The 12,889-nt window shown below is 41.3% G+C and overlaps 1 protein-coding gene across 1 annotated transcript in view; it reads right to left on the bottom strand.

Annotated features, from left to right (window-relative positions):
- DNAJC3 (DnaJ heat shock protein family (Hsp40) member C3) overlaps positions 1 to 12,889 on the bottom strand; it is a 29,652-nt gene that overhangs the window by 15,791 nt on the left and 972 nt on the right. Inside the window, exons 2-4 of the mRNA XM_015851552.2 lie at positions 8,324 to 8,434; positions 6,255 to 6,379; positions 5,118 to 5,192 (exon numbers count right to left, since the gene is read on the bottom strand). Of these exons, the coding sequence (XP_015707038.1) occupies positions 5,118 to 5,192; positions 6,255 to 6,379; positions 8,324 to 8,434 (311 nt within the window). The remainder of the gene's footprint in view (positions 1 to 5,117; positions 5,193 to 6,254; positions 6,380 to 8,323; positions 8,435 to 12,889) is intronic.

A 12,889-nucleotide genomic window follows, 5' to 3' on the forward strand; every position in this document is an offset into this window, starting at 1 on the left:
CAACATGTTCCAGAACACAGCCTCCGCTTTTCAGCACCACATCCTTTGCTGTCTTTGATGTTTATATTTGGATTAGAATGCTTAGTTGCAGTTTAAGTTACAGCAACAAGCATTAGCCATCTGTTACAGCAGCTTTCATTCAGTACCAAAAGGAAAAACCAACCCCAAAACTATAATTCCTTTAGCGAACAGGAAAGCCAGCATATGGGAATGGCTTTGTTATTGTAAGTAATTTTCAGTTGCAGATTTACTACTTATAGGTGTTGTGTTGTTTGTTTTTTTTGTCTAATCTTGGTAGAGCAGAGAATCATCCCAGGGCAAAAAGTCCCCTCCTTTTCCCCTCATCTAGGTGATTAAACAGAACAAAAGCATCAGCCACATGACTTTAAAGCAGAGATTTAAACACGTTGTCACATGCATCTTCCACATCTCCACTGACCACAAGGGAAGCTGGCTTCCACAGCACTTCATCTCAAAGGAAAGACTCAAAACTTTGCTATATTACCATGCTGTATCCAGGACAGCGGGAAAAAACATTACAAATTCACTTCAAGTGCAGCACTTTTCTTGTTTTTCATGCTTGCGAATACATTGATAATGAAAGTAAACTGATGAGGCTTGTGAAAGATCACATATCACCACAGTTAGAAAAGATCCCCAACCATCCACCTACCACCAATATTTCCCCATTAAACCACACACCCTAGCACAACACCTAACATTTCTTGAACACCTAAAGGTGTTAGAGTCAGCCACCCTGGGCAGACCAATCCAGTGCCTGATCGCTTTTGGAGAAGATACCCAACCTGAATTTCCCCTGGTGCAACTTCAGGCCGTTCCCTCTAGGCCTGTCTCTAGTTATGAGGGAGAAGAGGCTGACCCCCACCCCACCACAACCTCCCTTCAGGAAGTTGTAGAGAGCAATGAGGTCTCCCCTGAGCCTCCTCTTCTCCAGACTGAACAATCCCAGCTCCCTCAGCCTCCTCATAAGATTTGTGCTCCAGACCCCTCGCGGTTTTGTTGCCCTTCTCTGGACGCACTCCAGAGGCCTCAGTGTCTTTCTTGTAGTGATGGGCCCAACAGAGCACTCAAGGCACATTCGCACCAGAGCTGAGTACAGGAGAATGATCATCCCCTGCTCCTGTTGACTGCGCTACTTCTGATACAAGCCAGGATTCCATTGGTCTTCTTCACAACCTAGCTCTAATATTTAGCTGAGCATCAAACAACACCCCCAGGTCCATTTCTTTCACACAGCCTTCCATCCACTCTGCCCCAAGCCTATACTGTTGCCTGGGGTTGTTGTGGTCAGACACAGCAATTGGTCCTGTTGAACTCAAGATGTTTTAAAGAGGGCTGCAGAAATCCCTGTAGTTTATTAAGAGACCAAGACACCAATGCACACAAGAACAGAACATTCTGCAGTGGCAGAGTGATATATTAGATAACACAGCCATGATATTAGACAGAAAAAAAGGAAGTATTTAAACACATATTTTAAACTTTACCCAGGAAGCTACAGATAATCGTATCATCTGAGAGAAACAGTCATGGTTAATGTAGTGTAATGTGAAGTTTAAGAGAACTCTGGATACTAAGCAAACTTGCAGTGACATAAGATGGCCTCCCCGTTCACATCCAAAAGGCTGACCAAAGTAAAAAAAATAAAGTGAGTTTTACAACCACAGCCTTCACTGGATTAGAAAACAAACATCTGCAAACACACCGTGCTCAGCCACTTAGTATTGGCTGACATCTAGTGGAGCTGCAAGTGGAAACTTCAGTTTCCAGCTTTTAAACATTCATGTAATTGTCTCCCCTGGAAGGGTATTTAAGAGATCTCAGTTTGGAATGTGACAATCAGAAGATACAATTATTCCTTTTATTTTCACTCAAAATCACATGCTTGAAGACAAATAAACATGCCAGGGCTTTCATAGGCTGAGGCCTTTGTTTTGAGCATTGATGTACTCCCAAATTCACCCTATCGACAGCTATTATTTGGAAGCTATTAATCAGAACCAAATGAACTTGATATTAATGCACAGGAGCATTTAACCAAAACCGGGATTGGAGAAATAAATACTACTTATACACTGTAAGCAACAACTTCAAAATAAATAAATTCACTCAAGGACTTATGCTTTATCTCTGTTTCATCCTGGGCATTCTGAACACAAGAATTAGACCATTCCATTGACATCCATTAACAGTTTTATAACTCTCTAGATGCTAAATTTCCATTCTGACAGCTGACTTAGAAGGAAAAAGGTACTTTTACAAAGAGTAAGGAGCTGTTATCTGGTCCTGCTAGGCAAAAAATGCTGCCTGGTGTGAGTTGTAACCTCAACAGCTTGGTGCATTTGTTGGCAAAAGCAAAGAGTACATGTAAACACAGCCTTGCTTAACATATAAAGGGATAGGTCTGAATCACTTCCTCTATCCAAAACCCAAGTGATTAACTTCCTTCAAAAGGAAAATGCAGAGAGAGAGAGAAAGAAAAAAAACTGGAAAAAAAAACAACCCAAATCTGTGAAACAATGGCACAAAAGCTGAGGTCTCAAAAGGTTCTACACCCAAAAGCAGCGTTCCCTCCCTTCCCAGTCAAGCTTTCCCACTGTCTACCTTTACAATGCCACTAATGAATGCTCTTGAGACAGCCAGTACTGTTTCAGGTAGAAGCACCTGAACAGAAGAACTGCTTTATCTGGCAGCCATACAACTTTACAGAGGTTTAGGATCCTCACAAAATTTTCCCCATGTACTATAAAACTGTAGAAAGAACCTCCCTTGAGAACAGCTTCATCTGCTAAACTCTTCAGACAATCCTTTCAAGGAGCACAACTCCAAGAAAGAATGGAGGAAGGATGGGAAAGAAACAGATATGTCGGTATTTTCACTGGGATCTGACAGACTGAGGGAACGTGCTATGAGAAAATAGCATTTACAGGCAGATCACATTACACCACTTGCAGCTCCTGGTACACAGGGAAAGCAATACTGGCAATGGTGACTCAAATGTCATACAAGGAAGTAGAAACTGCCTTCCTCCTACATGTCTGTCCTTGAGTAGCCCGAGTAAAAATCACTCTCTTCACTTTCCAAATGCTGAGCTGGTTTCTCTAACTCGAAAGAGGGGAACATTTTAAGATCTGATCCCCTGCTTTAAACCAAAGATAAATCGCCATCATTGAAATCACACCTGTTAAAACATCTACAGTCAACGAAGAGCATACAACCAAAATGACTGGCATTACCTTAAAAAAAGTTCATCTCAACCGCAAGAAAGAATAACAGATGTTGAAACACAGCACCTTCTCCCCATCTTCACATAGTACTCAATTTCTGCAGGCTCAAATGTACGACCAGACTGCTACTGAATTACAGTGAGTGTTTGCAGACTTAGAACAGATGCATGACACATGTGAGACAGTCAACATCTCACCCCAATTTAGATCCAGACTTAGACACCTACATCAGCTGATGTGTTACATACTTACTGAGAACGACAGCACTCTAGTTAACAGCTAACCAGCCAACAAAGTAAAAGGTTAGATAGCCATTTAGGCCCTTACCTATATTTACGCAGACCAGAGATTACATGCTCAGTTCAAATGTAAAATATATGATTTTAGTTATTCAAGACCAAAGCTGAGTTCTAGTCTAAAAGCTATAGAGACCCTAGTGGCACTACTCTGGGTCATATCTGCACTAGCACAGAAGGAACTTTTACTTTGAGCAATGAATTACTTACTCCTTTCAAGTTCCTGACAGCTGACTTGCAATATGAGTCCTAGTGACTACTGCTTACTTTTCCTCTGTTGCAGAACAAGAACTAAGAGAACAACCTGACTGTCTATCTGAAAAACTTAGAAGAAAGCAAGAGAAATCTCTCACCTCTTGCCATAACTGCTAAAAAAGCACATAAGCAACAACGTTCAGAGAACCAAGGAAATTCGAACTAAGATTTTAGGACCAATATGGAATCTAAGTCAACTACTGAGAAGAAACTCTATTCTACTTCTGACTCAAAGCCCAACTGAAGACTGAAATTACGTGAGTGAAGAAAAGCAGCTATGATTGTCTGGAGTTTCAGCAGGTTTGGGGAAAAAAAAAGCAAGCTACTCCACAGCTGACTGGGAAAGCCTTTCCATACATGTTATTAAGCAACAGTCAAGAAAAGAGCCACTGCAAAAGATGCACACATAGGCTCAGAATAAACACCGACATCATGTAACTGCTGTTGCAGCAACTATGGCCTCAGTTAACAGAGCTGGATGACATTCTCCTGCAATGCAAACAGTGGGGCTGCACTGCAATTTGACACGCAAGTGTAGACCAAATACTTGCTCCTGAGAAGCCTTCTGAGCAAGCAGCAGCAGCTATCGCTACATGACTTACAGGATAAGCTCCTGCAACTTTACAGCAAACACCAACTTCACCTGGTGCATTCATTATCGTAATAGATACAAAGCTGCCCTGCAAGTGCAAACTGGAACTGCTCTGTTTTCCTCTTACAGCCTTGCTATAAAGATTTCCATGAAGCATCTCTAATCTGCAATACAGAACTGCTTTCTCCATCACACACTTCAAAGAACGCCAATAAGACAGCATCAGTTACACTGGCAAATTCTATTTACGCCGGTATAAAGGACAGGAAAGCTGTTTAAACTAGCAAACATGGAAGAATAAATGAAAATAATAATTAATCTTATTTATTCATGTGCTTACAGTAATTCGATGCAACAGAGAGGTGAAACTTACTTTACATATTTCCCAAAGATGAAGTTGATTTTGTTCCAGGGATTATTTTTGCAGCATAAGGCTGTGAGAACACAAAATATCCACTGAAATAAAAGCTAACTGAAGTGTACTTGCAGGGAAACCCTGGATGCGATCTGATTGAGGAGAGGTGCGAGGGGCTGCAGGTGCGAGGGGCTGCAGGTGCGAGGGGCTGCAGGTGCGAGGGGCTGCAGGTGTGAGGGGCTGCAGGTGTGAGGGGCTGCAGGTGTGAGGGGCTGAATTACCCCATTTTAAACATCAGTGACTAAACTAAGAGCCTAAGATCCTTCAGCAAACACTGAAAAGAATCCATGGAGTGTAGACCTCCAACTTACCACATTTTTAAAGTCATCTTCTGCTTCATCAAACTTTCCTTGCTTGAGCAGTAGATGTCCCCTCTGTAATCTTGCCTGAAATGAAATAGAAGGTAATTCTTCTCTATTCACACATTCAATTCAAGAAATTATGAAAATTTGCTTCAATGTCCTTTAGCAGGAAAAAAAACAAAAAACATTTCATTTTACTACAGCTAACAAGCTGAGTCAGAGACATCACCTATTCTTTGCCTTCTTAAATCAGCGGTGTTCTTAAGAGGCCTCTGACAGTAAAGAATTACTTTACACCACAGCTGACAGAGAGATACTTTTCTAATAAATAGCAGTAACTCTAGACATCAGCAAAAGAACTTGTTCTTAAAGTTGTAAGAAACAAAGGGAACGTTAACCTTCAGCCACTACCCTAATTATAACTGCTCATAGATTTTTTTTTTTTAAACCAGCAGAAATAAATAATTTTTAAAACTTCCCGTGTTGATTTCTTCCACTAAACTCTCAGAGCAACAGCAAGTATGTACTGAGGCAAGTTAATGATTTATATGATTTGATTTATGATACAAATACAACATTGAATGTAACACTTGCTACTTTATTGGATATTATACAGGACACGCTACTGAATGTGGAAATGAGGGAATTGGGCAGAGAGGACTCCAACATCAACTACTTAAGCAGTCTCTCTTCATACAATAAGCACAAACAAACTGGGAGTAAGTCAGAACTTGCAGCAGCCCCAGAGGAGGGCAGTGAGACAAAGACTCCATAGGAGTTATACTGTGGAGAAATGCCTCAAATCAAAATACTTATCAGGGGCATCTGCTCTCCCTTCCTCCACCTAAGGGAGCAGTGATGGTAAGTGAAAATGGAACAGCTGCAAATGAGAGAAGGAAAGTGTACAGGACAAACCCAAAAGGAACATGCACTTAATGAAACAATTAGTTTCTAGAATAACAGTCTAGACTGTTCTTGGAGTAATTGCAAATTCAAGTACATACACTACTGCTATTACTTTATCGTATTTAAAGCTCTGAGTTATAATGTATTTTCCATTTCTGTTTAGCAAAACCTAAAAAACAACCTCCTTTGAAGTAGTATTTTTTTTACGCTTGAACAGTTTCCAATTTCAAGAATACTTACGGATGTGAAGTCCTGCTTTAATTCAACCACTTTACTTAAATCACGAATTGCTGCTTTAGATTTGCCCATGGCTAAGTACACTGTGGCTCTTCTGTAATAAGCAATGTAGTTATCAGAGTCTCCCTCTGCAAGCGAATGAACAGTAATCAGAACACTGTCTCCAAAGTAAGTGAACCTTTGGGTACAGCTAAACTGTAATGACTAAAAATATATTTCCTGAGTTTTAAGCAATTGGAAAAATTATATTTATCAATGAAATTTTTTCCCCCCAAGTAATTTTATGCAGTTTAATTATTGAACAATAAAGATTAGAGAAGCACAGTATACTCCAAATAACTGAGACTTCTAAAGGTGAAATATGTACATATTTTTTAGCTTTGTACAAGAAAAAACAGCTCCAATACACTAACCCTTTATCTCAAACTGCAGGCCTGCATTTGAAAGTGTGTGAATTCATCATTCCCCATTCCACCGTATAAAAAGCAAACAAGTAATCCCAGAATGACCCATATGTTAGACCAATGTCATTACAGATGCACAAACCCTTCACATCATCCATTTAGACAGAAGCAACTCGTTTCTTTAATATACGGTAGGCACCAACACCCTCTCTCAATGGCAGACAAAAACATGCACTACATAAAAACCTGCTGGCTAACTTCAAGGCCAGTATATGGTCTGCTGGTCAAACCAGCAAGATCCTGCAATTTTAACATCCTCTAAACCTAGCACACATACAAAAAATCACTACAGGAAGGGAGCATAAGCCTCTGAAAACAGTACTTAAGTTCTTAATATTCCTCACTATGCAACATTTCAAAGAAGTAGTGATAGTTACTGTAGGCTCTCAAGGAAAGGTAATTTGGATCACCTAACCTAAACAACTAAATGCAGTAAAAGATAGTAGACTATTGACTGGATTTTTTAAATACCCTCCTTTTCAGAATCACTGAATTTACAGACAAGAACATGCAACTAAGGAAGAAAACAAGGGTGTTTCTGCCTTACCTCACCTGAGGTTAGGGTTGAGCTTTAAATTAAACAAAAGTATTGCCAAAAATCTTAAGCCAGATAACTGAGCTTCATTGCTGGCCACCTCCAACACCAAAACACTTTTTCCAGAGAGATATGAGCTAATATCTGCACTCTTTGCCTACTGTCTCTTGGTTGTGGACTAATTTCTAGCACTGTTAAATAATATCCTAACATCAGTAAGCCCCCTGCTGCAACGCACCTTGTAAACTATGATTAAAGATGTCACATAAATTCAAATGTTACTACTGCTAAGGAAAGGAAAATTTGGGATTTAGTTTTGCTGCATACACCTAAATATGTAAAGCAGGAACAAGCAGGAACAATCAATATCTATGCAGCACCCAACCAAAGGTCCCAGGAAGGTAATGATGTTAACAGTGGATATGAACATGCTGTTCTACTTTCTACCAGCTGCTTTAGCACAGTTAATGAGACAGAGGATTTCAGGCTAAGCAGGTATCTCACAGCACTTCCTTCTTTGCAACACCACCATCACTGAATTGAACTGTTCAGCAATTTCAGGTTAAAACTTCACAACTTAAAGAAATAAACCACACTGTTGGGGATACTTTGGCAACCACACAGAGGCAACAGGAATAAGAGGCCATTTCCATAGAATAAGGCACTGCCACTGCACAAACTCCCTTCACTCTCTGTATATAAGAGGAGCTGATCTCATAGAACTAAGGGAAAATACTAACAGCTCACAACCAGCAGACATTTCATTTACATTTCATTTTTACAACAAGAGATAGAAAAGTCTCAATAGCACAACTCATTGCTATCTAGCACTGCGATGTTATTCACTTCAAAGAAAAAATAATGTGCTTGTAGATAAATGTATTACAGCAAAGTCCAACAATCTAAAGCCCACAATATGTGACTGAGAAAATACAGTGTTAATAAACACTGCTTTTTATTGGTGCTGTCTGTCTGCTTCTGTTTCAGTTCAAGGATTTGCACCATCAAACTTACTTTAAAAGGTATAAATCAGAGTTGTTTCAACGTTCATGTCACTTTCTTCAAATACATACCTATAGCCGCGTGAAAATGAGACAGGGCATCTGCTAGTTGTCCAGCAGCCAATAACTTCTTCCCCATTTCAAGCTGCCTTTCTACTTCGGCATTTATTCCACACTCAGCTCCTTCAAGAAAAACAAAAGTAGATGCTCTGAATGAACAGTATGATTATACGAAAGAAAGACAACAATAACACGATCCACAGAGTAAGCATCAGTACTGGTGTTGAAACAGAAGTCCACGTCTTCTCAAGCAAAATGTTTCTACAGTGCAAGTTCTGATGCGATCACTCCTCTTCCATTTACCTAGTGGTATGAAATCAATATTCTAGTGGTATGTTTTAGAAGGGAAAGGTTTTAGTTCAAAACTAATGTATTGTTGCTGTCAATCAATTTCCCTGTCAATCACCAGGGAAAGAACGCTGTCATGAAGGAAGCAGCTGATTTTAAGCCCATGCTGTAGATATACCAATTCAGGCTCAGTGAAGAGGCTGCCCAGAGAAGCTGTGGATGGCAGCCAAGGTCAGCCTGGATGGGGCCCTGGGCAGCCTGAGCTGGTGGCTGGCAGCCCTGCTCACAGCATGGGGTGGGAACTGGGCGATTCTTAAGATCCCTTTCAACCCATAATCCTATTATTCTATGAATTAACCTTGAATTAAAACAAACAAATTAAAAGAAAAAACCAAACCAACAGCAGCACCTTGAAGCTGATTTACATTCTGTAAATGTAAAAGCAACACTACCTAACTACGTTCAAGGAAAGCCATCAAAACTGCTCATACAGAGGTGATGAAATAACAAAATATTTGTAATAAAAGAACGCTAACTTCTGAATATCAAGTCATCACTATTTTAGAACTAGGAGCTTTCAGCATCCGGGATCTTACTGTTATTTTCCTTTCTCACTCTTTAGTACAGCCCACAATTCTTCCATTCACACACTGTAAGGAAACTATTGAGCTGTCTAAATCGAAAGAAAGAAAAAAGACCAAAAAATGTCTTCTGTATCCACTGGAAAAAAATCCTCTACCTGTTACAAAGACTGGCAAGAATTCACATGACTGCATTCAAAGGCTTCAATTCCATTGTTTGCTTTATAATCCCAATATCAACTAAACTAATGAAAACAACTACAAAATAAGCCCTACGTTGTTGTTGGAGTTTAAATAGATGAAACTAAAAGGGTAATGTTACTTATCATGTAGCCCATTTGTGGAATGCTTTTAAAACACGTTTTATAATCTATTCTAGGTGTTCTGCATAGAGTATGAACAGCTTAGCTGACAATGGTACAGAAGTGTTTCCTGACAGTACAGTCTCATACACGGAGGTATATGAGGTTTACCTATATATACAGAGGTATACCTCAAGGCAGCCTCCATGTGAACATCACTATCATGAAAAAAACTACTATTCTGTTTGGATTTTGCACTGTGGGGGCTTTTTTCCTGCTTTTAAAGCCTAAAGTTTTCATCACTGAGTTGTCCATCCATCCTCCTTTAAAATGACAAAGATTCCCACACGCTTGGAAATGAAGTCCGCAGACTTCCCTGGCTTCGCAAGTAAATTGGCAACAAGTCAGATAATACCACAGACACAAAATGATCTTCCCACATGGAAACATCTGAAATCTTTCCAACTCGAGGAGCTGGACCCTAGAAGTGGGCTGTACATTGCCCTCTGATGCACCTAAAAAAGGCATTCAGGTGTCGCAGAATCTCACTACTGAGCATCCTTATTTCAGATGTAGGGACACCAGCGCTGCCCTAAGAATAGCTTCCACTACAGGGCGTGCCTGTACTATTCAGAGCCTTTCACACGCACAATGCTTGCTACAGTTCTACAGTTACATAACACATTCATCAGGGGAGATCTTTCTCCTTGAAAGCACTGAAGATTCTAACAGCAAAAAAAGGAAATGAGGCAAGTGACCGCTAACAGTAAGAAAAGCAGGAGCAACTTGGGGAGAGAAATAACCAGCCCCAGCCAGGCTTCCCAGAAGACAGATATCAGTCTGTCAGACACAGAGCTCAGTACTAAAGCTAGCTATGCTCCAGCAAGAAACTAATGATACGTCCAAGCATGTTATTTAAACATTTCCACTATTTTAGCTTGGATATTATTGTTCCTAAAAGGTGCCCGATGAGCTCAAACGAGCAGACATAGGAGCCCCAGCTGCTGGAGCATCAGCTGGAACAGGTTCAGAGCTTAAGCCAGCCCTGATGCAGGGGTGGAAGGGTGGAAAGATGCACTCGCAGACAAGAACTGGCACCAGCGCTGACACCTGAAAGGGAGGAGGTCAGGAGGAAAGATAAACAGGGGCAGCTAACTCGTTTTTCCAGTTAAATACACTCACTTCAAATAAATTACAGCTTCATGGGAAGACTTTTGTTTCAATAACAGGTGCTATTACGTACACACGAACATCCAACTGTATTCTCATATAATCAGTCCCACTCCTAATGTAAAAAGCTTTAAAAAGCCTTCCAAACTTCAGAACAGTGTCACAATTATGCATTGGCCCAAATTCCTGCCTTGGAATGGGACGCTACTAAACTTTCCTTTTTCTATTTAAGCAATGCTTCCCTCACCCCTCACAATTAATGGTGAGATTCAAAACCTTCCCAAACTCAGGACAGAAACATATGGGATGGGAGCAAGAGAAACACTTAGCTGTAACCCACAGTTAATGAATTGAGCTCTGTATGCTTGAAACCCACTCCTTCTTCCCCTTATTACATTTCCTTTGTATGAGGACCAAGCACACAAAGAGGAACAATACTCCTCTATCCCTTCCAGTTGCCATTATTTTGTCACTGTTAGTGTGGATGACGAGTCCTCCAGGACCAACCTTCCCATCACAGAATCACAGAATTGTAGGGGTTGGAAGGGACCTCTAGAGATCATCGAGTCCAACCCCCCTGCCAAAGCAGGCTCCCTACACCACATCACACAGGTAGGCGTCCACAAGTCAGCCTCTATCAAATGGGAAGGAATTCAGGAAACAGGACAGGAAAGGGCAAAACACAACTTCCCACAACAACAAAGATTCCAAAAGTATTTCTAAGTGAACACATTTACTAGTCGGTCATAACATCCCCAGGCCTGGAGGCATTCAAGGCCAGGCTGGATGTGGGCAGCCTGGGCTGGTGGTTGATGACCCTGCATATAGCAGGGGGGTTGAAACTAAATGATCTTCAAGGTCCTTTTCAACCCAGGCCATTCTATGATTATATTATAATTCACACTCACAGATAATAACTAAAATCTGACTTTAATGCAGGCTGATTTATTCTCTGCCTCACAAATTAAATGCCACAAGACACTTCTACGACCAAGTCAGCAAGATGCAAATAGCTTAGAGTTTAGAGAAAAGTAAGACTGGGGGGGGGGGGGAAATCCTTTTTTTTTCAGGAAAACTTGTGAATGAAAGCGTTAACAAATTCAGTAAGTACATTCCAAAAACATCACTTCTCAGCCTACTACTCTATTCCAAAACTTATATACTAAACCATAGTTATGAAAATATACTCCAACTAAGGCAACACTGCATTAGTGATTCTATATAGCCCTTAAACCGCACACCTGAAACAGGTCAACAACACTGAGGAAAGAATCCTCAACAGGAACATCGCTGTCATACTGAGAGCAAGAAGTCTATATGGACAGTGAGCACTGTTTTTCCCCTAGCAGTACCAGAGCACACATCCAAGAAAGCCATCCAACACCACAGAGGAGCAGCCTTGGACTGCAGAGTACCTTGGCAGCCCGTGGTGGAACTTGTTTGTGTTTATTTGATCGTTTGCTTTCCTTTTGCCTCGTCATTCGACATCGCTGACAATAGGAGGACACGGGGATATGGTTTTAAGTTAAAAGATGGAAGATTTAGGTAGATGGATGTTAGGGGATAGTTCTTTACTAGGAGAGTGGTTTAAGGCCTGGAACAGGCTGCCCAGGGAGGTTGTGGAGCTCCGTCCTTGGGAGGTGTTTCAAGACCAGGTTGGACGGGGCCCTGGCCACTGATCTAGTAAAGGTGTATGTTTGGTGGCCCTGCAAGGCAGGGGGGTTTGGAAATACTACATGATCCTTGAGGTCCCTTCGCGACCTGGGTTCATTCTGTGATTCTGTGCCATTAGTATGCGAAATTCAGCAGTGCAGTTTTATCTGCCCCTACCGTGGCTTCGTTTGCTTTTTCAGGATGATATCAGTAACACCTGTGTAGTCAAACTTATTCTCAGGTTGCTGTGAAATGTGCAACTTGCTTATACAATTGTGCTGGCAGTTCAACCGGAGGGACATTCTCTCACGGGTGCTGGCAGGTTGAGGTGGAACTGAAGCCGTCAATACTCAGGATAAGTCTCCAGACAAGAAAGACATAGGAGCATCTTTGGGGGGGGGGAAAGCGGTCCAGAGGAGGGCACGAGATGGTCTCAGGGGTCCTGGAGCACCTCCCCTATGAGGCGACAGGGCTGAGGGAATTGGGGTTTGTTCAGGCCTAGAAGAGAGAGGTTGGGGGACCCATTGCAGCCTTTCAATACCTGAAGGGAACTTAGCTCCCAGGAGGGGAGTAAACTCGGTTGG

Source organism: Coturnix japonica, chromosome 1, assembly GCF_001577835.2.
Source record: "Coturnix japonica isolate 7356 chromosome 1, Coturnix japonica 2.1, whole genome shotgun sequence".
In the NCBI taxonomy this organism is placed as follows: Eukaryota; Metazoa; Chordata; class Aves; order Galliformes; family Phasianidae; genus Coturnix; species Coturnix japonica.